General features: G+C 36.2%; 1 protein-coding gene across 5 annotated transcripts in view; it reads left to right on the top strand.

Moving 5' to 3' along the window:
• The first annotated feature begins 15,550 nt into the window (after positions 1-15,550).
• Positions 15,551-25,866, top strand: part of LOC124393030 — a 39,654-nt gene continuing 29,338 nt past the window's right edge. The window contains exons 1-4 of one of the 5 annotated variants that reach the window (XM_046860326.1): positions 15,551-15,636; positions 15,746-15,866; positions 18,125-18,221; positions 24,845-25,200. In XM_046860326.1, coding sequence (XP_046716282.1) covers positions 15,748-15,866; positions 18,125-18,221; positions 24,845-25,200 — 572 coding nt within the window. In that variant the 5' untranslated portion in view covers positions 15,551-15,636; positions 15,746-15,747. Of the gene's footprint in view, positions 15,867-18,124; positions 18,222-21,683; positions 21,823-21,902; positions 22,000-24,844; positions 25,201-25,866 lie in introns of those variants that run through there. The other 4 variants (XM_046860327.1, XM_046860328.1, XM_046860325.1 and 1 more) reach the window with 4 other exon arrangements.

Raw genomic sequence — 25,866 nt, forward strand, 5'->3', positions numbered from 1 at the left:
TATAATAGTAGGACTTAATGAACCATGTATTCCAGAAAACAAGTTCACTATTGAAAGAAAAGTATAGAAGAAAGAAAAACAATTAAAACCCCAGAAGAGAGACAGAGACAAGATAAATGATGTCCATCTGTATGTTTTTGACAAGTGGCCTAGTGCATGTCAATCTAAGGCAAATCAACGATAAAAAATTTCTGTCATGATGGGCCTGAACTTCTAGGATTACAAATGCTTCATCCACATTATACAAGAGGATAAATATATGTAAATCATGTGCAGTGGTGTTCGCACTCACTATGTAAATATCTTACCTGAAAATAACTGAAAATCTGTAGGGGATTATAAACAACATTATTAGACATTATAAAAACATTATAAAAACAAAGGGACTATATTGGGAATAATGGCATCCATTCCTCCAGTCCAGTTCCCGAAACCTGGAAAATAATTTCCAAAAGTACATTAATGCTGGTGACTCAAAACCTTTGGGAAACATTTTCAAACATAAGTGAATGTTTTAAACAGGCTGTATTATTTTCTTTACTGTCTACTTTTTTCTTGCACAAAAGTGTTAGTACATACAAGAAATTAAACAACATGCGTAAAAACAAGAAAAAATATAAATAATGGGAATGGACTAATGGCTAGAAACAGGAACAGAATAGAAACTTTACATTAAAACATACATTGTCGTACATTGTGTAATACGTTTTCAAAACCACACAGAATTCATAAATTTTTGTTGTTGTTTTTGTTGTCGTTCTTTCAATTATATTATTCTCCAAGACGACTATAGCACAATAGCACAGATCTATTGGTACATTATTTATCCCTTTGTATTATGACAATATTATTACAATAACTTGATTTCTAAATAAACAATACAGTGAAAAAAAACTATTGTAGCACAATTGACTGAAACGTAAAGTGAGTGAAGAGAAAGTGAATGAATGAGGTGTCCCAGAAGCAGTGAATGGTTCAAACTCATTAAACCTAATGAGAGGAAATCAGTAACTCATTAAGATTTTCCACTAGCAGCTGTGAAACTTTGCTTTTAGATCATTAAGCACTGGTCTCCCCAAAACCCAAAGATGTGTTTAGCCGGCTAACCAGTCGGTTGAGGAAACTGGTGAGATGTTCATGTAAGTTCATCTAGTTTGAATGAATTTGTAACTGGATGTCAGGTTTGATAAGTGAGGTCTGATATACTACACTAAAATACTCTGATTTACTTAATCTGCTGAGAAAGATCTTTCAATTAGATTTAAAGGTATTTAAAATGTAACAAAATCTTTAACTTATAGTAACCTTTAACTTAAACTTTAATGTTAATTTTAGTCTTAAATGGTCTGTAATAATAAAATATATATCATTAGAGTTTAAATTACAAAATGATATGTATTGTTGGTAAACAAATAAAATGCCTTTGACTAATTCAATTGCTTAATCGTTAGTAAATGCTTTACTTTATGCCTGCTTTCATCTTTGAATGGGCAACCAATCCATTGCAGGGATTGGAGGAAACTGGAAAACCCAGAGGAAACATCTAGAAGACATGGGATAAACATGTAAACTTCCATACAGAGACTAAACAGAACTCAGGATTGAGCTACAGACCCTGGAGCTTTGAAGCGGCAATGCTAACCTGTTATCTTATGGTTGATATAAATAGTTTATAGAAATTTTTATTTCTAAAATAAGATCATATAAATACATATTAAATAAATGGTAGGCAATATGCTTAGAATTGTGTTTTATTCATTGTATATATATGAATATTTTGCATTAATTTAATTTTAATATTTTGCATTCATTTTAATAATTAAAAGTTTTTTTATGTTACATATTACTAATTTAATGCTAAACATCAGCTAGTGTTCTATTTTTTACTATAAGTTATGGTTAGGCGGAACTAAACATACAACAAGTTTAAATCACATTGAAATTAAATAAATGATGTAACATTTTGTTTTCATTTGGCATTCAAACATAATAACATAATATATGGAAATTTATTATTTTAATTAAGACGTGGAAGATCTCCACATCTTATGTCTTTCGATTCCCCTTACACACACGTGTGTGTGTGTGTGTGTGTGTGTGTGTGTGTGTGTGTGTGTGTGTGTGTGTGCAGAGTGTAAATATACGAGGTGTCAGAGGCTGGTGATTAATGAGAGGAGAGTAGCTAAATAACCATGGCCGCCTCCTCCCAGAAAACAGCTCTTCATCCTCTCTGCACTCTTAAAAAAGATCATTTTGTAGTGATAACAGAACCTTCTGGAAAGCTTTAGATCAAACTTTTAATTGGTTCCATCTGACCTGAAAGCGTTCCTTTAAAAACTTGTTTCAGTAGGGTTCATCTATAGCAACTCTAAATGTGTGTCTTTCCACATGGGTTAGCTAGCTAGCTAACTTACCTGAATAATGTCAGGGTTTCATTAGCTTGCTTGGATTTTTAGCTAGCCAGCTCATATAAATTATTAGACATTACTAGCTACATCATAAAAAGCAAAGATTACTTTTTGACATTGTGTAGTGGATTTAGCAACGTCTATATACATTTAAAACAAAAATCGTCAAAGTAGGTGTTACATTTAATGCAGTGCTTTCATTAAAAAACATGAAATAAAAGAAAAGCTTGCAGTACTTAAAATATGTAATAGATTAGGTCAGGAATGCTCGTCTGCTGCCATTGTCTCAGACATTTCTGTTGCCGAGTAAAACATGTTGCACCTGATGTGTACACTTTCAACAGGAAACTGCTTTGTTTTAACCTGAAGTACATGTATGTTGCTATAATTATATTTACAAAAGATACTGCAATAAGAGAACATGTCATTCTCTCCTGAATATCTGCTTGCTGTATATCAATCAAAGCTCTTTTACCTGATCGGTTGTAAAGGATTAATAATTATTAGTAAAAAAAATAATCAAATCTTCTTTGTACAAAGTTTTATGTGGTAAGATATATACAGGCAAGTATACTGGAGATCTAATCTCCTGGGTTTTCCTTCCACCTCCAACCCAGTAAATTTTCTTTTCTTTTTTTCGTTATAATGGAACTGCATGAGACAGCTCAAGTCAAGTCAAGTCAAGAGGCTTTTATTGTCATTTCTACTATACACAGTGGTACACAGTACACAGTAAAAACGAGACAACGTTCCCCCAGAACCCTGGTGCTACACTAAACAACAACATAGAGCTACAACACAATACAAGCTACATAAAGTGTATTGAGTGCAACCTAGTGCAAACAGTGCAGACGAAAAAACAGTACAGACAGACAACACAAGACAACACAATGCAACACAAGACACAAAACCCAATATAGCGCCAACCAGTAAACCTACTGTACTTTGATTATACAGTACTGTGCGAGGAGAACTGTAAAAACTATACCCGGGAGTGAAAATAGACAGACACTATGTAGTGCAAAAAACAGCAGCAGTCAAAAGGTGCAAAAGACAAACAGACAGACAGCTAATAGATGAACTATAAAAATGAAAATTCATGTGATACTTTCACACATTTTTCTGCATCAGGACAGTTACGATATTGTCTGAATCCAAAAATTCCATTTGTCTTACATTTGCGGCCATGGCACGCTTTATTTCAAACATCTGTGATTATATACCTGAACATCACAGAATTGGTTTCAAAATTCCTTGGGTTTCTTCTTTTTCCAATATGGAATACAGACATGAAAATAATACGTCTATGTGTTAGTAAATGATGTAAGTAATGTAGTAACATGGATAAAGGCAGCTGAGACATTACATGAAAGATTGTGGTGTTTAGATTCCAGGATCACCAGAGAGCAATTGAGGATGTAATTGTTCAAGACCATTAGCCATCAGCGGTTGAGTTTGAAGCCTCATTTGTGAGGTACTTTGAATAAAAGTATCTGGCAAATAAATAAATGTAAATGTACAGCAGCAGGAAAAAGATATATGTGGAAGAAAGAGGATATGAGGCCAGATGACAGTAAACACTAATAGGTTGCATACTTTTGATACCTTATATGCACCAATGAGATGATATCAGTGTTACTTTGTAATCACTGTACACTCCCTCTGTCCACTCAGCCATACAACATCTGCTTAATATGACAGTTTTATATGACAGCTGTGGAAAAGGAGGCTGGGCTTTGGAAAACTAAGTTGAATGAAAAAGAAATGAGAGGATATATGGGCACTGAAATGAAAAGATTGCAACACTTAAATGACATGAGTGAGAACAAAAATCATGCATGTTGTCAAACAACCCACAGACATTTAGTTGTTCTGTTTGATGACTATTTTGAACACCATAAGACATAGGCATGTGACTGTTACCTACACGGTACAAGGAAAATATATATTTATCGCAAATTCAAAATTATGATTTGAACACAACATTCCTAATTGAAAATTTAGATGCTTCAAATCGATTTAGAAGTTTCAAAATGATCACTTTTTTGTAATACCTGTTTATAAAGGTGTAATAGTGTATGAATATAATAGTATTAGGAATATTGCACCGGTTGCACAATAGACCTAATAATAATAAGCATCATCTGACTGCAAATCAAGTTGCTTAAATAATTCCAAAGTCTCAGTCTTGGACAAACCTATATCTGAAAATAACATCTTACTAGTCTTCCTCTTCTAAAACATAAAAATCATCACGATTTTAAACTTTGATTAAATTATTTGCATTGACATTTTACCAGTATGCACAGCTGCGCCCCCTAATGGTATGACATGAAAAAATCAGCATACGATTTATATTTATTGGAGACCACAGACAACTATTTTATTTAGATTCAGAAATTAGAAATAGAAATAATTTGAAATAATTTTGACATTTAACTGCACCCAAAAGGCATATTCATTTAAATCTTACTGACTGAGTACCACCATACTGCTGAACCTGGATGGAATGTTGGCTCATTTTCACAGCATTGTTCTTAAATCCAATCATAGATTTATATGAATTTATTCTAATATCTTATATTTACATGGACTTGTAATGTGTGAAATAGTGAACACTATTAATTAAAACAAATAATTGAAAACTTTTAAAACTTTTATAAATGAAGATTCTTGAATCATTTTTGATTCGGTGAAGTATAGAGACATTTATTTGAAGTTTTTGGAAGAAATCATCATTGTCAGTGGTTTGCAACAGTTTTTAAGACGGAGGACTTTTTTTTTTTCTTGTGTCTTAATAACATAACAAACTACATATTCATTTGCTTCAAGAGACAAAAAAAAGAGAGGTTTGTAAAAGAACTGCTGCTACTACAACTGGTGTAAGTGATAACTGGTCTCCACAACATTCAAATGTAACTACAGATTTTTTAATTAATGATGTGCCTTAATGTTGTTTATAAAACAATCACAAACTAATGTGGTATAAGAAGAACAACACATCTAGGGTTTTCTGTGTCGTCTTGTCCAACATCACATCACCCAGTCATTAATTATTCTTCTAAACAAGTATGCACTTTTGTGTTTTATTAGTTTTATTAAACTGGACAAAAGCATTACTCATTGTTTAATTTGTTCTATGCAAGTATGTAGGACGGAGAGCTCAACATCAAGTGATTGAAATTATTTCAAAATTTTAGACATTATTTAGCAACATTAAATATGAGTAAAGATCATGCTAATTTGTGAACTAGTAAACTACCGATTAAATAACTGATGGTTCTCCAGAAACAGCTGATGATGGATCTCCAGAAACAGCTGATGATGGATCCCCAAAACAGCTGATGATGGATCTCCGAAACAACTGATGACGGTTCTTCAGAAAAAATCTGAAACATCTGATGATAGTTCTCCAGAAACAGCTGATTATAGTTCTCTAGAAACAGCTGATGATAGATCCCCAAAACAGCTAATGATGGTTCTTTAGAAAAATCTAAAACATCTGATGATAGTTCTCCAGAAACAGCTGATGATGTATTGAATGAAAACATATTACATAATGATGTGTTTTTGGTGTTTTGGACTTTATTCTAAACAATCACTCAAACAATAACTAAAAGCGCCTTACATGCATCACTGAATCATGTATGGTAAATCCCCTTTTGCATAATATATATTTGTAACTTATTATCATTATGTACTAATATGCATATGCTATCAAATAGTTTGGCACAAGGTCAATGAAAAGGCTGACTAAAGAGAAAGTAATTATACCTATAAAAGAGTTGGAGTTTATGTCAATAATAAGTCGAATTAGATAATTACTTCATCATGGATTTCAGCAAACACAAATGTTTCCTGATTTGATCTTAGCTAGTTAAAAATGAGCATAGTTTCACTAAGCCAACTCGTTCTGCTTAAGAGACTGTACAAGACTCTTAGTGTCTTTATTTAATGTTTACCAGGAACAAATTAAATGTATTAACATTTCATAGTTAAAAATGTATGTGTGTGTGTGAAGCGATACATGTAACTGCAGTATTTACTATCTGGGTTTAAAAAGAGAGTGTCACTCAGAATCTCCTTAAAAAGGCACTTAATTGCATCCTTTTGCAACTGGAGCCTATTGCTTTAAAACACATCTCACTGAGGTACTTAATCACAAACCTGTTAGAGAGTCACCATCCATCTCCTGCTACTAATGAGCTAATGAGACTAATAGAGTATGTCAGACTGTGCTGTAGCTTCAGGACTTAGGACTCTAGCTACATGTTTGTGAAGCCATACAAGCAAAACAGATTTGTTTTCAGAGCGCTTAAATGGGTCATTTGGACTCATTACATAGAGCGTAAGTAGTTTGCACAAATTTGTGGAGTGTGCATTTGCGAGCAGTGGCCAGTGGCTGCTCCCTAGAGGCTGATCATGCTTATGTGTCCTAAGTTGGGTAATTAATTGCATTAACAGAAAAAAAAATCCAACCGCAGGATGCCTCAACTGCACCTGTCAAACATTTAATCTTTAATTTGTGCTATAGTGATACAGTGGGTGGGGCAGAAAAGGAGCCTGAGTATGCTAATATGGTGTTCTAGAGTGGTCTTGTCAATAAAAACGTATTAAGAGCAATAATAATAATAAAAAAAAAAAATAATAATAATAACAATAATAATAATAATAATAATAAATGCTGCCTGAACAATTAGGTAATTAAAGTTAAATATAATGAATAGAATATAGCGATAAGGTCAATCAATAGCTGCTAAATGTTGCTCAGAGAAGGACATGACTAATTGCTCAAAGGTTTACAAACCTAAGCAGAACTGCAGGTGTGTAGTGCTGAACCAGAGTATGCAGACGATGTGGTCCAGACCTCTTTGATGTCTGTGAAGCAAGAAAAAAAAAAGGGGGGTTTGAATTCAATTTCTTGCCACAATGGGAGGCCAGAGGTGTGAGCATGACAAAGAGAGAGAGAGCTATGAGAGGTTAGAAACCAGGTGAGCAGCAGTATTCTAAAATAATTATAAATATAAAGGATAATGTATATGAAAGTAGACCAGCACAGCGATTAGAGAGTGTATGCTTGTTTGAGGCCTAAAATAATAAACTTTTTTTTTCTGAGGGTAAATATTGCAGGATCTGGCTGTTGATTTAATGCGATCAGAAGTATTTAGTCATATTTAGTGTTTGTTCCAATCTTCTCCAACACTGTGCCTGTAAAAAACACTGTACCCTCGGATTTCTGTTCTTGGCTGTCCACCTAAAGGTTTCATGTGAGATGCTTTTCTGCACACTGCATTTGCAAAGCCTGGGTATTTGAGTTACCACAGCCTTCCTGTCAACTCTCTCAGCAACAAGGAGTTTCTCCTCTCAGAACTGCAGCTCATGTACCTGAGCCTGCAACCACTCCGTGGCTCAGGTCATTCAGATTATAACATTTATTTAGTTTAATGTTTGATGCAAACATTAAATCTCTTAACCTGTAACTGCATGATTGTATGCATGGTGCTGCTGCCACATGATTGTCTGGATAAATGCATGAATACACAGGTGTACAGATGTTCCTAATAAACACTCTTTTTAAAAATATGTAATGCTTGAATGTTTTTCAGATGTCGATATAGTTTTATAAAAAAACAAACAGCAGATACATTTCTCTATCACTATCTCTAAACCATAACCATCTAACCTTTTTTATTTTTTATTTTTTGCATGACCAGCTTTGTTCACTTATGCTGCTCCTGCATAGTTAATATGTAATGTGCTGCACTGTTTTGGAATTGTAAATGTATACATTGTTTTGTCTTGCCAAGCATAATATTTGTATCTCATGTAGTCGTTTGCACATAGATCACGGCTTCACGTGTGCATTTAAGTGTAGGAAGATGGGACAACCCTAAAGATTTGATGCAAGAGGAAATCTGGTTTATCTTAGCTTGGATTCTCTGTATTGCACTAAACAGTCTCGTGCATTAAAGCCAATATGTTTGTGTGTGTGTGTGTGTGTGTGTGTGTGTGTGTGTGCGTGCGTGTGTGTGTGTGTGTGTGTGTGTGTGTGTGTGTGTGTGCGTGTGTGTGTGTGTGTGTGTGTGTGTGTGTGTGTGTGTGTGTATGTGTGGTTGTTTATTGTCACGGCCAGACTAAACTTGTCTTCTCAGAAGTTCTAGAAACTGGTAAATGTACTGTGTCACTGTGTAAAAATGCACTGTGTAAAAAAAAAATTCTGTCTTAAAACGATTTTGTCTGTATGATATTAGACATTTTAGTGTGTGTCTATGTGCGTGTCTATGCGTGTGCGCTTGAGCTCGTATGTAAACAATCCTCATGGTAGCATGTGGAAAGCATTTAACATGTTGGCCTGCAGAAATGTAGTTTCTAAAGCAGTGTGAGTCCTTGTTCTGTGACCCACACACACTGTAAAGCTTGACAATTAGCCTTACTTAACCCTGCACAGCCAGAAGCGTTCCCACTAAACCAACCTCTTCTTACTATATCAGGTGCTCTGAGATCCTTAAGATGATTTCTCACTTTGCAGTGGTAGAAAGAGTGTGTACGAGTCCACAATGTTTTCACAATGAGTGGAGAAAAGAAGAGGAAAAACTAAAAAATCTGGATCCAGAGATTTAGGGTTATTTTATTAGCTGTGCCACACACAGATGGATTTCCCAAGAAAAACAATCTCCTCATTGTCACCGCTGTGTTTTAAGTCGAGCACTGGGGCTCACCGTTGATGAAATCCAGACGTAAAGAGTGGTAATCAGAGAGAGGGAAGATTTGCTCTGGAAAATGTAGTTCTGCATTTATAATATTGCGGCAGTTCTTTTATCCTGGGGCCAACTCTCTCATGGGACTAATAGTTCCTACTCAGTTAGGTGGCCCTTGGACCCTGCGCTCTTACTGATGGCAGACATATGGCTTCCGGCCTGATATGCGTTGTACTACAGATGTCTATATTTTTTATTCATTGTTGTATGCACATTTGCAAAGGTATGCACATGACTCCTATTTAGTATGCACATAACTCTTATTTGGACTCAAAATTATATTACAAGCTATTTTTTCTTATTCAGCGCTTAAAGAAATGATGATTCTGATGCTTGAATTTTAATGTTGAAATAAGGAAATGTTGGAATCCTGTAAAAGTGTGCTTAAAGTTAGCATGTGTGGTTTAATAGAAAATGTCTTTATTTAATCAATATTTAAATCTAAATCAGTAAATACATTTTATATAACCATTTACAATATGTAGATCAATTTGTAGATTTACATACATAAATAAATAAATATATAAATTAAATGTAATACATTTGTGGCAATTCTGTATAATACTGTATATAGTGGAACTGAGCTAGTTTGTCTTTACTGGTTTAATAAAAGCCTATGGCTCTCAGGGGTCTGTGATAGTTTTTCTTAAAAAAATATAAACTTAGATCACTATTGACTACTATTATTTTACCTGTTATAAATATAATTTAAATAACTGATAGTGTATTCTAATGTGTCTATAACCTTTTGCAAGTAAAGCCTTTAAAAGGGGCTGATAAAACATGTTACATTTTTTACACAATGCAACTGTAAACAAAAAAATCCATAAATGTGATCATACATATTTGTGTAATCTGCATAATATTTGAATTGCTGGTTTATAAACCCTGGGTATAAACCCCTGCTCTGTATATCCCATCTCAAGCATTGATAATTAATTCCACTGAAACTAACACAACAAATGGTGAGAGTGAATAAACAGGATATATGAAATGAATGTGTGTATGTGTTTTCTTGTTGAGTATAAGAATTTGCACTGAAACATTCAGACAGAACGCAGGACCTAAAGACCAGCAAGGATAAAAGACAACATTGGCACAGACTCATTTGCTTCAATCAGACGTACTTCCTATGAATGTCCCCAACATAACATAAACACAGTGCTTGCTTCTTCTGTACAGAGAACAAGCCCCACATTAAGATTTATTAAGGTTAAAATAAACAGATAATTAACTTACACTGTTCTGTTTCCTTTGCCTGTTAGTGGGGGAAGCAGGAATAGTTCTCAATTTCAGCTTTGTATTAATAAATGTGATAAATGTTCCTGTAATTAAAGCCACCCCCCTCCCCTCCTCTTCATATCAACAACGATGTTTTATTTCAGAAAGTGTCTGTTTAAAATTATAGCTATTATCTGTGTTGGCTCTGTGCAATGTTACACGCTCCCATTTTCCATTTTGAAAGAGCCTTACAGACGTGAAGTAAGCTGAAGCCTCTCACGCCTTGCTCGTAGCCCCTTACATACCGGTGACCTGCACTATTACAGGGTAATTAGTTAAACAAGTTCACATTTACTCAAATTAAAGGCCATTTGTGCAAAGATGAGTTTAGACTTTAAAGCTTCAGTCTTATTTTGTTTTTATAGCATTCATTACAAGATAATACCATTGAGCTTGCACTGCATTATGTGAATATTGGGCAAAATGTGAACAAAAAGCAAGAATAAATAATGCAAAAAATAAAAAGAAAGAAAACTGCTGTGCACCTTTTTAAATAATTAAGCACTCGGTCTCTTTGGATAATTGATGATTGGGCAATTCTTTGTCATTCTTTAAAAAATGCCCAGGTCTAATCTCCTGTGCACAGACTTCCCGTCATGCCACAGATCTTTGGTAGGTTTTAGACACCTACAGTATATTCAGCCACAGTCCCAGCTGTAGAGAAGCAACCCTATAGCATCATGCTTCCTCCACCATGCTTCAAGTATGGTGAATAATATTTAATTAAAAATATTCTTTGGGTAATAAGCTGTCTTGTTTTTCTGCCAAATATTCTTTAGAAATTTGCTAATAAACTGTATAGTGTTTTGGGATTTTTGTGTCTGTGAAAAATTTCTTTTTTTAATAGCCATCCTAGCCTTTGTTTTCTTCACTTCTTGAAGATGGACTTCATGTGTTTCATGGTACATCTAATGTTTAAGAAATTCATTTGTTTTTTTTTTTATTAGCACATTTCTAACTATTCATTGACCTGTAATAAAATAGTGGGCAACCAGGTTATTGTAAATTTTGTAAATTCTATTTCTGCTTGTTGTTGTATTTCATTAAAAGTTGAAAATTCACATGATTTAGTTTTTTGTTTTCATATCTTCATTAAAACATTATTAAAATTCTATCTATCTATCTATCTATCTATCTATCTATCTATCTATCTATCTATCTATCTATCTATCTATCTATCTATCTATCTATCTATTTATCTATCTATCTATCTATCTATCTATCTATCTAGCTAGCTAGCTGTCTATCTATCTATCTATCTATCTATCTATCTATCTATCTATCTATCTATCTATCTATCTATCTATCCATACATACATACATACATACATACATATATATATGTATATAAGTACATTGGCAGTTTAAATATTACTCTGAGATGCTGTAACCTTAAACAGGCCATTCATGCTTGAAAATCCTAAAGTGTGGATGAATCAAAACACTTCTGTAAAGAAGAGTGGGCTCCTCAACGGCTCAACGGCAATGTAAAAGACGCAAAAAAAAAAAAAATCTGTCAAATGCATTCAAATCCATTTTCACAGCACTGTACCATTTCAGGGTAATGATGTTTACTTAGTCTTTAAAATAACGTTTAAAAAGTCCATGACAGTGTTTTAGTAGTAAACAGCAGAGGGAGCCAGTGTATCATAGATAATGTATCTGACCCACAAACTGCAGAGGAGACGCATTATACCTTAACAGCTGATAACTGATCTGTCTCAGGTATGAGAATGAGGTTGGAAGCTGCACGCAAGTCCCTAAAATAACTTGTAAAATGTTCTTCAACTCTAAATGGCCTCCAATTACATTACAGGAGCACTCTCTTAGCAAATACTTTGCTTTATTATATAATAACAACATCAGCAGAATATATAAAAGGTGTCTGTCCTGCTGACAGCTGTGTTACTATAATAGCTATGTTAAGAAGGGAATTTGTGCTGTTTTGTTCTGTTTAGGTTCTGTCAAGAGAGCAAGGTTCTTGTTTCAAAATGCTGTAGTTTTACACAAATATGAAAGAATCTACTTCTGCTGCTTCTTCCTCTTCCTCTTCTTCTTCTTCTTCTTCTTCTTCTCACTATTATTATTATTATAAGTAGTAGTAGTAGCAGTCTTAGTAATATTAGTAGTAATAGCAGTACCAGTAATAATAGCAGTAGTTATATTAGTAGCAGTACTAGTAATAGTAATAGCAGTAGTAGTAATAGTAATAGTAATAGCAGTAGTAGTAATAGTAGGGGGACTGTAATAGTAATAGCAGTAGTAGTAATAGTAATAGTAATAGCAGTAGTGGTAATAGTAATAGCAGTAGTAGTAATAGTAATAGCAGTAGTAGTAATAGTAGGGGGATTGTAATAGTAATAGCAGTAGTAGTAATAGTAATAGCAGTAGTAGTAATAGTAGGGGGATTGTAATAGTAATAGCAGTAGTAGAACTATTAGCAGTATTAATGGTAGTAGTAATAGTAGTAGCAGTTGTAATATGGGTGGTAGTAGTAGTAGTAGTAGTAGTAGTAGTAGTAGTAGAAATAGTAATAGTAGCAATAGTATTAATAGCAGCAGCTTTAGTGGATGTAGCAGTTGTAGTTGCAGTAGTAGCCATAGTAGTAATAGCAATAGTAGTAGTAGCAGTATTAAAAGTAGTAGAAATTGTAGTAGTTGTAGTAACAGTAATGGCAGCAGTAGTAGTAGTAGAAGTAAGAGTAGTATCGAAGTAGTGGTAATAGTGGCAGTTGTAGTAGAAATAATAGCAGTAGTATCGGTAGTAGTGTTAATAGTAGTAGCAGCAAGAGTATTGATAGTAAAAGTAATAGTAGCAGCAGTAGTAGTAGTAGTAGTAGTAGTAGTAGTAGTAGTAGTTATTGTACTAATTGCAATGGTATTAATAGTAGTAGAAACTTGAACTTGAAACTAATAGTAGTAGCAGTAGTAGCAATAGTAGTAGTAGTAGCAAGAGAATTGATAGTAATAGTACAAATAGTATTAATAGTAGTAGTAATATCAGTAGTAGTAGAAATAGTACTAGTAGCAATAGTATTAATAGTAGTAATAACAGCGGTAGTAGTAATAGCAGTAGTAATAACAGTAGTAGAAATTTAAAAAGGAACTAGTGGCAATGGTATTAATAGCAGTAGTAATAGGAACGGTTGTAGTAATAGTAGTAGTAGTAGTAGAAGAAATAGTAGTAGTAGTAGTAGTAGTAGTTGAAATAGCACTACTAGTAGTAGTAGTAGTAGTGGTAATAGTGGCAGTTGTAGTAGAAATAATAGCAGTAGTAGTAGTAGAAGAAATAGTAGTAGTAGTAGCAGTAATAGCAGTAGTAGTAGTAGCAATAGTATTAATAGCAGCAGCAGTAGTAGTAATAGTATAAATAGTACTAATAGTAGTACCACTAGTAATAGTAATAGTAGTAATGGTTATGGTTGCAGCAGCAGTAGTAGCAGTAGTAGCAGTAGCAGCAGTAATAGTATAAATAGCACCACCACCACCACCAGCAGCACCAGCAGCAGCAATAGCAGCAGCAGCAGCAGCAGCAGCAATAGCAGCAGCAGCAGTAACAGCAGCAGCAGCAGCAGTAATAGCAGCAGTAGCAGTAGTAGTAGTAGTAGTAGTAGTAGTAGTAGTTATTGTACTAATTGCAATGGTATTAATAGTAGTAGAAACTTGAACTTGAAACCAATAGTAGTAGCAGTAGTAGCAATAGTAGTAGTAGTAGCAAGAGAATTGATAGTAATAGTACAAATAGTATTAATAGTAGTAGTAATATCAGTAGTAGTAGAAATAGTACTAGTAGCAATAGTATTAATAGTAGTAATAACAGCGGTAGTAGTAATAGCAGTAGTAATAACAGTAGTAGAAATTTAAAAAAGGAACTAGTGGCAATGGTATTAATAGCAGTAGTAATAGGAACGGTTGTAGTAATAGTAGTAGTAGTAGTAGAAGAAATAGTAGTAGTAGTAGTAGTAGTAGTAGTTGAAATAGCACTACTAGTAGTAGTAGTAGTAGTAATATTAGTAGTAATAGGAGAAATAATACTAGTAGTAGTAATATGAGAAATAGTATTAGTAGTAGCGGAAATAGTAGTAGTTGTAGTAATAGTATAAATAGTACTACTAGTAGTAGTAATAGTATAAATAGTACTAATAGTAGTACTACTAGTAATAGTAATAGTAGTAATAGTTATAGTTGTAGCAGTAGTAATAGTAGTACTAGTACTAGTAGTAATAGTATAAATAGTACTACTACTACTACTAGTAGTACTAGTAGTAGTAATAGTAGTAGTAGTAGTAGTAGTAGTAGTAGTAATAGTAGCAGCAGCAGTAGCAGCAGCAGCAGCAGTAATAGTAGTACTAGTAGTAGTAATAGTAGTAGTAGTAGTAGTAGTAGTAGTAGTAGTAGTAGCAGTAGTAATAGTAGTAGCAGTTGTAATATGGGTGGTAGTAGTAGTAGTAATAGTAATAGTAGTAATGGTTATGGTTGCAGCAGTAGTAATAGTAATAGTAGTAATAGTAGTAGTAGTAGTAGTAATAGTAGTAGTAGTAGTAGTAGTAGTAATAGTTATAGTTGTAGCAGTAGTAATAGTAGTACTAGTAGTAGTAATAGTAATAATAGAAGTAGTAGTAGTAGTAATAGTAGTAGTAGTAGTAATAGTAGTAATAGTAGTAATAGTTATAGTTGTAGCAGTAGTAATAGTAGTAGTAGTAGTAGTAGTAGTAGTAATAGTAGTAATAGTAGTAATAGTAGTCACAGTTATAGTTGTAGCAGTAGTAATAGTAGTAGTACGTAATGGTTCTATAATATACATTGTATAGAGGTTATTAAAATATCCTTATAATATTGTAATGTTATATTTTTTTATCTAGTTTTTCCAGTATTAGTAGTTTAATAAGGCTATTATAAAGCATAGCAACAAACAATGAAAAACATTTCATAACCCCATTGAAAATCATTAAAGGAGTTACTCTGAAGCTGACTCCTCCCTCACTTCCTCTAAAAGTCTAGGGCTGCGTCCTGAAGCGCATACTACCTTACTAAATAGGATGTCTAGATATAGAAGGTATGGGGGATAGGTACAGTACTGCTTCAATATGTAGTGCTCTAGTATGCGCTTCAGGACGCAGCCTCGGTCACACACACACACACACACACACACACCACGCCGCGAGTGAGTCCAGCGCGGTGTAGACGACTGTAAGCTTGACCATGTAACGGAAGTTTGAAAGTAGTTTTACTGGTTGTTTTCTTTTTTTAATCCCCCAAATATTTATTATACACGCGTGTCGTGGGTTTGTTCGTCTAGCAATGGACGGGTTGAAAAGGCAGCGGTCGTGGCATGAAGACTTCTCGAGGAACTTCTTGAAGCTGTTCTCGAAGAATAAGTCACAAGAGCAAGACAAGGCAGAACCGGAGTGTGAAAACCGGTAAGATGGAGTAGGCATTAAAAACTAATAAAATAACGGTTTCATTGGATTTGTTTGTTTGACAACACTACAACGTGCATGCGCGCGTGCGTGTGTATGTGTGTTACTGTGCACGGTTTAGTTTACATGTCTGAGTACTGTCTTCTCATTCCTTGACTTCTATTGCCTCGTTCTGCATCATCTGTAATAAGTACTTTGTCGACTTACTAAACATGAACAACTTTGGAACCATGAGATGTGAGAGGAAGTGTTTTGGGGGGCTACAGCAGGTACATGAGATGGGGAAAGTGCTCTGTCTGCTGAGTAATTCTATATTGTGGCTCAGCACTGATGGGTGGGTCATTTAGCACTGTCACTGCTTGAGTTGCATCCTTTCACACTCATTCCTGCGTGAAGATTGTGCAAGGAACCTGACACCCACTGAACAATTCAGCTCGGATTTGACATGACATGCATTTCTTCACTTTGATGATTTGATCTAAACTGACCTTTTAACCATCCAAGCATGCAGCTGCTAAACAAGTCAGTAGTAATTGATGTAAGAGTCATAAGTTGAAAGACGCAGAAAAAAAACACTACCTTCATAAACACATACATGATCTGGGACACATGCAGATGATGATCGGTTGAGGTATTTGTCCGAACCCACAGTGAATACACTATAAATACACAACATAATGTTAGTTGGCTATATATGTCATGTTTAGTGGCAAATGGTTATGTTTAGGATCATGCTACAGGTCATATCTTATTTCTCGATGGTAAGAAAAACCCTGTGATTAGCAGCAACTTCAAATAAGTTGAGCAAATACAAGAAACATGAATTGTCTGTATGTCTGAGGGAGATTTGGTTTTTGGAATTTTGGTTCTTCAAATCTCGGAGGTTGTACAGGAAAGCAATGGGGAACTCAGTGTAATTTTTTTTTTTTTTAATCCTCATTTCCTCTTCAGCAACTTCTCCCTGTCTTTCAGTATTTCACACTCACAAGGCGCACAAGTTGCTGTTCCTTACATAACATGGAAGTGCACATCATTTCTTTTTCCAAGCACACGCTAGCTAGTTAGATCAATAAATGCATTTTTATTGTTTACATTTTTATCACGTGTTCTGTGTATTAAAGTTTCTCTCAACACAATGACCACTTGCACAATTAGGGATTTTCTGCAATTAATGAATTCACTAATGAATTCATTGAATTCATGCATACATTTATTTGTTTGTTTCTTTATTATTCATTCTTTATTTATCAGGGGTTTTTTTTTATTTCTCTTGGTCTGAGTTCTAGTGGCAATTGTACAGACTTCGCTATCGCCAGCCACAATTCTAACTTTTTCTCGTGGCTTCCCCGACATTCCATAGTCTATTAGGTACAGTCCTCCAGCACCTTAAGGTGGTGGGTCAGCCCAGCATTTGTTCTTTAGTAAAACATGCCAGATTCAGCTCACCCTTAGTGTCTGACACACACCAGAACCCATTTTGGCTAAAAAAAAAACAGCTCTCCTTGCATTTCTTTAGGCATTTTTTCTCAAAGTAGTGATCCATATACTTTCTACTCCTGTAGTTCATTTGTGAGAAAAAAAACAAAAAACAAAAACTGCTGTCTGCCAGTCCTCATTAGACCACTATATTCCAGTTCCCATCATAAAGGCATGTAAGTCGTACTACCAAAGTGCCTTCAGCATATCTGACTGAAACTCATTCGTCCCTGGTGCTTGGTTTTGTGTACCAGCAGGTCCCAGGGTTATTGCCACAATGGCTACCAATAGCAATTTGGGCATCGTTTCTTTTAGCAGGCATGATATGAACATGATTCTTGAATACATAGTGTCCACATCCTAACTAAATACAAGATATAAATCATTAGAGATGATTTACAAAAACCTTTGCCAAAGACTTCCAAGCATCCTGAAAGATTCTGCTGTACTGGGTATATATGATTGTCACCCTATTTGAAGAAACAAATTTCTACTAGGTGGTAGCCCTGCCCCTCTCCTTAAAAACAATGATTTTAGTCTGGTGACACAATTAGAAAAATCAATCAGTGACCTTTGGACTAAAGTGCTCTAGTAGTAAACAGGGCTAAATAATGGATTGAATATTTTTATCATGATGAGTAATTACACAGTAAATATACAGCTGATATAAAGATTTTGCTGTTCCCTTTGTAAGCTACACTAACACTGTAATTCCAGGGCAGGGCAGGTTAGTGTTTGTATGTTTCTGATTGTGTACGTCTTCCTTTCCTTTGACTTTGCAGGGAGGAACTTGAGGATGACGGTGCTCTCAGCCAGTCCAGTGAAGCAGACTCACCACTTACACCAAAACATCATCTGAACACGAGATCACTAGCACAGGTGAAAATCAAATTATAATATTTTAGCGCATCATGAAATGAAAAATACAACAAAAAAGACCTAAAACTGTTTAGCAGCTAGATTCCTGTATTAGAAATGGGGCACCATTCCTCTCCTAAAACTCCAGCAACTAGTCAGACTGTTTGTTCTTGTTGTACTCACACTGTTGTCTGAAGAGAGGATGCTACAGTGTCAATTCTGGATAATCTAAAAATGTAGTGAAGTAGTGTATTATGGGCCTTTTATATGCAATTAATTTTGCTATTTAACTGGATTGAATTAAGACGTGTTGAATTGAATTTACAATTGAATGTTTTTTATCCACTTTTCATTCACTTTTTAATTGCTATACAATAATAGTCACGTTTGTGACTATTGCTCGTGGGCCTATTTGCTCGTATTTTCGAACTACAGTATTTTTCGGACTATAAGCCGCTACTTTTTTCCTACGTTTTGAACCCCGCGGCTTAAACAACGAAGTGGCTAATTTATGAATTTTTCCTGGGTTTTTCCCAGTTTCACAAACTTCAAGCCAAAAAACTGAGCGATATAACACAAGACCAATGAAATTTCCGAACGTAAACGAAAAAACGCACTTCACCTGTGTTCTGAGCTGCACGGCATCGGGAGAAAAATTTTTTTAAACGTACGACGATGCCAAAAGATAAACTTCCGAGAGAAATAGTTGTGAAAGGAAGGAGGAAGACAGCGAACAATGACTTTCTTGGTAAGCTACTGTTTAGATACAAGCCGCTGTAACGCGTTGAGTCTGGGTGAAGGGAGAGCTCGCTAACTGCAGTTGCAACAGAAATCATATAAGCACAGACAGGTTTTCAAAACTCGTGCTTTTTTTATTTTTCTTGACAACAGCGTTACAGGTTAGTCAAAGAAACTTAGAAATGAGCATCAGAAAATAATAAGGACGTATTCCTCATCTTGAATACATGCAGTAATAGCGGAAAAATGCTGTGCCAGGCTATTCCCAAAATACCGCTTATGCTCCTAAAGTAAGCGCAACATATTTCACCCGTTACACCGTGTGTAACATGTCTTTCGTTAAAGCGTGTGTAAAGTACATTAGTGTAGACAGGTGCGGCTTATTTATGTTAAAAATAAAAATATTTGTTAAATTCAGCGGGTGCGGCTTATATATGGGTGCGCTCTATAGTCCGGAAATTACGGTAGTTTTCCCCATAAGAATTAATGTAAAAGTGATTTAATCCGTTCTGAAACCTCATTCGATCGCTTATTTCTGCACTTAAAAAGTATTTGTAGCTTATTTTAACAAACAAATACACCGCAAATTACCGTACGGTAAACATAATTTAACACTTACCCATGTGGTAGTGGTTAATTGCGAGTGTGAGACGCACACCACGCTCGTATTTTTCGACTATTTCCTTCTTGGTTTCAATGGTAATTCTATTTACTTTCATTTTCCCAGCACCATCACTGATTTTCTTGGGAGACATTTCAAGATTTCTAGTGAAATAAAAATATAACACTAAAAAATTTTACGTTTCTGCTGCACTAAACAACGAGAGCGGCCGAGATGAACTAAGCGACTAATGCTACCCTCGGCCGAAAGCGGGGAACCGGCAGCGTGGGTTTGCTTGTGCCTTCAAAATTTGCTCGCAAATTAGGGTACAATTTTGCGAGCAAGGTCGCTCGTATCTCTGTTTGCTCGTACTATTAGTTGCTCGTACAATAGGGTTTTACTGTAATACGGTTTCCCTGCTGCTCAGTTTCTTATTTAACCCCACGTTATTTGGGTGGGTGTGTGGTTTCGGAGCACCTCCCACTACAAAATTGGTCAAAGATAAATATGGAAGGCCTTCTTCTAAAACCCACTCCCTTCATAAAATATATTTCAGAAGCAAAAAAAAATAAAATAATGTTTGTTTTTTTTATCCTCTGAATTCATGCTGGCTAAATGAGAAAGGACTTAAGACACATGTTATGTAAGCATGCTTTAAGGCAGTTCTTATTTGCAAACTCAGTGCCCTGTATGCTACTACCTTTTGTATATTAGATTATATTTTATTATGTTATATGGCATGCTATATGATCTGAAATATGTAGACACTTAACAGTCAGAAAACTGTCCTGCTATAACAGCCTCTATTGGTCTCAGAAGGCTTTCCACCAGACTTGTGAGTGTGGTTGCAGATTTGCTATTTAGCCCAAGAGCATTAGTGAGTTCAGGCACTGATGTCTGCTAAGGAGGCCTGGCATGTAGTCAGCGTTCCCGTTCATTCCAAAGGTGCTCAGTGGGGTTGTGTCAATGCTGTGCAGAAAACTTGAGTTCTTCCACTCAAACCTTGGCAAACCATGTCATGGACCTCATTTTGTACACTGGAGCATTGTCCTGCTGAAATGGTTTGTTGGCCCTTTCTTCTCCTTTCCATCTATAGGCTTACAAGAGGTACAAATACCTGGGACTTAATTTGTTTGGGGTTTTAATCTCTTTTGCAGCACTAGTTTGATTGGGTTTAAGTTTTCACGTGTTTTAAATTTGTATAAGAATGATTACGTAAATAGTTCTGTGGCCTCTTTAAAGCTCAGCATAAGTTCCTTTTGCTTGCGGGTGTGTGTTTGTGGGTTAGACAATTCGTTTGTTAGAATAAAGTATCTCTTGTGTAAATAAACTCCTTTGCATCCATGGCTACTATCTGCACTTCCATCATTTCTAAAATATTTGGAGCTTTGTACAATTCCAACAACGTGCCTGTCAAGCAGTTGTTTTTTGAAGTATGTTAATATCTCAGTAATAGCTTAGTAGTGTTTGTGTTTATGAATGTGGTTCGGTAGGGATCGAGATGAAAGAAAGCCAACGACTGGAGAGGATTTTCTGTAGAAAAGCTGTATAAGGGGCACTTAGCGTGCTTTCGTGGGAATTCGCATACTTCTCAACCTGCAAAATTGCTACAAAGCCGAGTTGCAATTTAAATCTTCACTCAAACACTAGATTTCACAGATCACTGTTTAGTCCTGATCACTAGCAGCTGTGTAGACCTTTTCATGCACTTCAAATAAACATTAGCAGTTAGTAGTAAATCATAAACCGCATTTAGCTATAAATCTTCTCCCTTTCTTCCCCGTTTTGACTTTTTTTTTTTTAAGATGATTAACTTGGTGAGGATTTTACACCCTTATCCAAAGTGACTCCCATTCGAGACAGGATATAATCCTTAGCAGCTGGTGGCTAAGGGCCTGAACAGCTCAGCAGTAGTTCTGTGACAATACTGTGATAATGCTACGATCATCACCTCAGAGTGTCACCACAGCAGGCAGTGATATCAAGGTCTTGTACTTGGATTTTGTAGTTATTTTAAACATTGTTCCTCCCTGTACAGACAGCTTGGTAAGTGGGCCAGCATCAGCCAAAGTTAAGCCTGTGTCTGCTTTTCCACCAAGGGTGTTGCGTAAGCAGTACAAACAGCCTGTGAATGTGCTCCTCAGACCTCCGGCTACTCCAAAACACACACTCCTTCCTCTTCAGCTTCCTGACAAGTTTCCTGCCACTCTCGATGTGGAAATAAGAGAAAGGCAAAATGGAGGAGGGACACAGTTTATACATGAAGTAGCGGTTGTTGTTCATGTAAGGATTAAAAAAAATGTGCTTGTTTTTGTTCTTTTTGTATGTGGGCTTTTTTACATGACCTCATATTACTGTTTCAGATTGTTACTGACTGTTTTGTAAAGGAACCAGGCAATCTATTGTACCGCTAGTCTGTGCACTCACAGGGAAGCAGCTGCCTGAGGTGCCTAAAATATGGTAAGCTTCATATCTCAGTGAATTGGAAAGAGTTTTATACTTTGGTGGAATTCTCCAGGGACATGTCCTAGCATGAAATCAAGCAGGTTTAAGAATACTTTTACATTCTCTTGGCATGCATATTTTCTTTAGAACTGTATAAGAATAATACATTATTTCTTTATACATAAATACCTTATTTACAGTGGATGTAGAAAATCTTTTACACCCCTGATTAAGGACGTGAACAAAAAGAAACATTTCAGGAACACAAGTGCACTCTGATGGATCTTGTTCATAGTATTCCAACCACATTCATAACCCATGATCCAAAGTAATTATCCTGCACCTGCTAGTTGTGATTCTGTTAAACCCTAAATAATACAGCTGTTTCTGTAGAATGTCTTTGACTTTTTTTTTAGTTTCTTCCGACTACTAAAGCTTACAAAGCATGTACGGGATTTTCTTGTTGAAAGGTATCGATCAGGAGAGGATCAGGAAAGAATTTCCAATACAGTAGATGTACCATGGAAGACTGTGACATTAGGAAAACAGGAAATTGCTCCAAATGAAACAAAAGAACAAGATAATAACTTATCAGGCTGACCACCAAACGTTTTCTCGACATATGAACTAATTTTCTTGGCTTCTTTGATCGCCTTGTCCTTGTGAGAGAGTTGTAAATTCGGAAGCCATTTTTCAAACAAAAAACATCCAAGCCTGTCTAAAAAAAATTTTAGGGTCTAATAAGACCAAGGTATAAATTTCTTTTCTTAATTATACAGTTCTTAATTATAATGTGGCGCCGAAACGAGACAGCTTATCACCCAAAGAACGCTGTCCCCACAGTGAAGTATGGTCAAGCCAAGTCAAAAGGCTTTAATTTGCCATTTGTTTGCAAATGTGTGCAAACGACACAACACATTGAGACAATAAACAGTGACAGTGTAATACTAACCAGTAGAGTAAAAATAAAGTTAGTGCAAACACAAATCAGGCATAACATTATGACCACCTGCCTGTGGATGTGTGTGCACGCGCATGCATGTGGGCGCATGTGGCTTGTGGGAGGAAAATGCTACACAGTATAGACGTGAGGGCCCAAATGCTTTGGTACTCTTTTCCAGATGGCAGGATGGTACAGAGCTGTGTGTGAGGGGTGTATCTTGCTCTCCACATGCTGATGGCTTTTTGGACGCAGTGTGTAGTGTAAATGTCCATGATGGAGGAAAGAGAGACGCTAATGATCTTCTCTGCTGTCCAAACCAAGACAGTGAGATCCAAGCCAGGCAGTAAGGCAGCTGCTTTAGATGCTTTTGATAGATCCTCTGTAGAATGCGTTGAGGATTGGTGTTGAAAACGGGGCCTTCCTCAGCTTTCTCAGGAAGGAAAGGTGCTACTGGGTTTTGTTCATTATGGAGCTGAGGTTGAGGGACCAGTTATGGCCCTTTGCCAGGATTTTGGTGTTCCACATTCGGAGATAGGTTTCTGGCTTTACACAAGTTTGTTAACCTCTACACTTCCTCACTGTATGCTGACTTATCGTTCTTGCTGATTCTTGACTCACCAGGGTCAAGACATTGGTGAACCTTTGTGGTTGGAGCTGTGCATTGCTGAATAGTTGTAAGTCATCAGAGTGAACCCTATAGGACTGAGCACATAGCCTTAGTGCTCAGGTTGTTAAAGCTGGTGGTGCTGTTCCCAATTCAGACTTACTGAGGTTTAACTGTCAACAATTCCAAGATCCAGGAGCAAAGGGAGGTCAAACAGGCTCAGCTTCCCAATCAGATGCTTAGGAATTATGGTGTTGAATGCTCAACTGAAGTCTATGAACAGCATTCGAATGTAGGTGTCCAAGAGGGTGGCTGGAACTCAGGGTTTAAGTCCATCCCTGAAAGCCCAGAATACCAATTTATTTCAAAACAAAACCTGTTAGAATGTTAGTCTGATACCTTCAAGCATGATAACACCCCAAAGCACAAATCCAAGTCAGCAAAGGAAAAGCCTGAGAAGAAGATGAGTCAGAGCCCAGCTCTTAATCCTATATTGGATGTTTTGAAGATGTTATGCCTAGGATAGAGTCCTGCATGGGCTTTAAAGTGATATCTAATTGAAAAGGCTGTGCAAGTCTAAGGTTATTGTAAATATTTTCTTTTGTCTCCCCCTGAAATGTTTCTATTTAGTTTTCACTGGTATTGCATTGGTTTGTATATTAAATTAAAGATCTAAATTAAAGAAACTCTGGCATTGATTCATCTTTCATTATAAATTTATATCACAAAAATCCTGCAATTTTCAAGGCAGGTTTAAAACCTTTTAGTTTCACTGTATGCTAATTCATATTTAGTCTCTGAAGCATAAAATAATTGGGCATATATTTGTATATCATGTGGCTTTGTTAGTTAGGATGTGAAATAGAGGTAGTGGTCATAATAATACAAACTACTGAACCTCTTTTTACAAGTTATTTGCAGCAGAAACCATTGACACCAATGTTGATTGTTCTTCTTGAAAACTAGTTTATTAAAATAATCTTTCACAATGTAACTAATTTATTAGCAGTTATGCCAACCTTATTCTAACATCTTCTCTACTGTATGGCACAGAAAGAGTTAACATTGCAGTGGGCAGGACTGGTGGGGTGAGGGGAAGGAGTGTTGGGGGAGGGCGAACATGCTGCTGTCTCAGTTCCATTAGCATTATAGAAGCAGTGGAGGCTGGAACAGTGCAGGCAGAGAGAGCCAATGAGGTACTTTTAGCGATCACCGCACCGCTATTCACGCTTCTGCCTGAATGCTGCAACCAGGAAATCTAATGTGTCTGTTCTCCTCTTTCTCTCTCTCACCATTTCTCTCTCTGCATCAAGACACTGGAGCACTCGGAGCCGGTCTGGACACTGGAGGAAGACGGTGTGTGTGATCACGAGGACAGTGTTCAGGGAGATGTGGAGAGCGACCCTCCTAACATCACCCCCCCTGTAACTGAGCCCTGCTCTCCGCTGCCCCCTGTAGATGGCTTCTTCCGGCGCTTGGGCAGCCTGTTTCTATTCACTCGAGCTCAGACCGGTGAGGAGGACACACAGCATACAGTAAAGAAAGATGCAGAACCCGGTGCGGAAAAAGAACACACACAGCCACTGAAGCCTCAGGTGGTGTCTCACTGTACTGCAGATCCAGAGGTTGAAGCCGAAATTCAAACCGAGCAAGACATACAAGACAATCTGTAAGTATGACCTTATATGTGCCTAGATGTCTGTGATATGTGTGACTGATAGAGAGGAATAGTTTCACCAAAGCATTGTAACCTTAAGGTTTCTGAGCAATTTTCTTGATCTTGCTTGGGGGCTTGATGTATTCTCTATTTGTAGAACTGTCCAAATATTGCGCACAATTTACTTTGCGTTTATAGATTAGTGAGTACTGTTTATCTGTGTATTGTTAAACCTTAGCAACAGTACTTTGGTAGAAACCTTGCTAATCAAATAGTGGTATGCAGGCAATTTAATGAAGAACTTTTCAGAACATTAGTTGTGAAGAGCACCTTTCTCTTATTGATTAAAGTGTTGCAGATATCCGGGTGTAAGATATAGGTTAGCTAAGAAAGTGGAAGTCTCGACTGGTATCTTCAGTGGACAGATCACTAGCCCAAGTACCAGGGACAAGAAGATGTCTGAACTTTGGGTCTTTATTATTCTTTAGCTTTTAGTCCACTGCACAAAGCTAAATGTCATCCAGGAGCTTGATGAGTTACTTTTGGGCATGCAAACATGTTGGTCCACCTTAGACAGTTTCTCAGAAATGGATAATCACTGATGTGTTCATTCCCAGGAATTCTTAAACTCGTGCATGTATAAGAATACTACTATCTAACTAACTTTTATCACATTAT

Source organism: Silurus meridionalis, chromosome 11 (genome assembly GCF_014805685.1).
Source record: "Silurus meridionalis isolate SWU-2019-XX chromosome 11, ASM1480568v1, whole genome shotgun sequence".
Taxonomy (NCBI): domain Eukaryota; kingdom Metazoa; phylum Chordata; class Actinopteri; order Siluriformes; family Siluridae; genus Silurus; species Silurus meridionalis.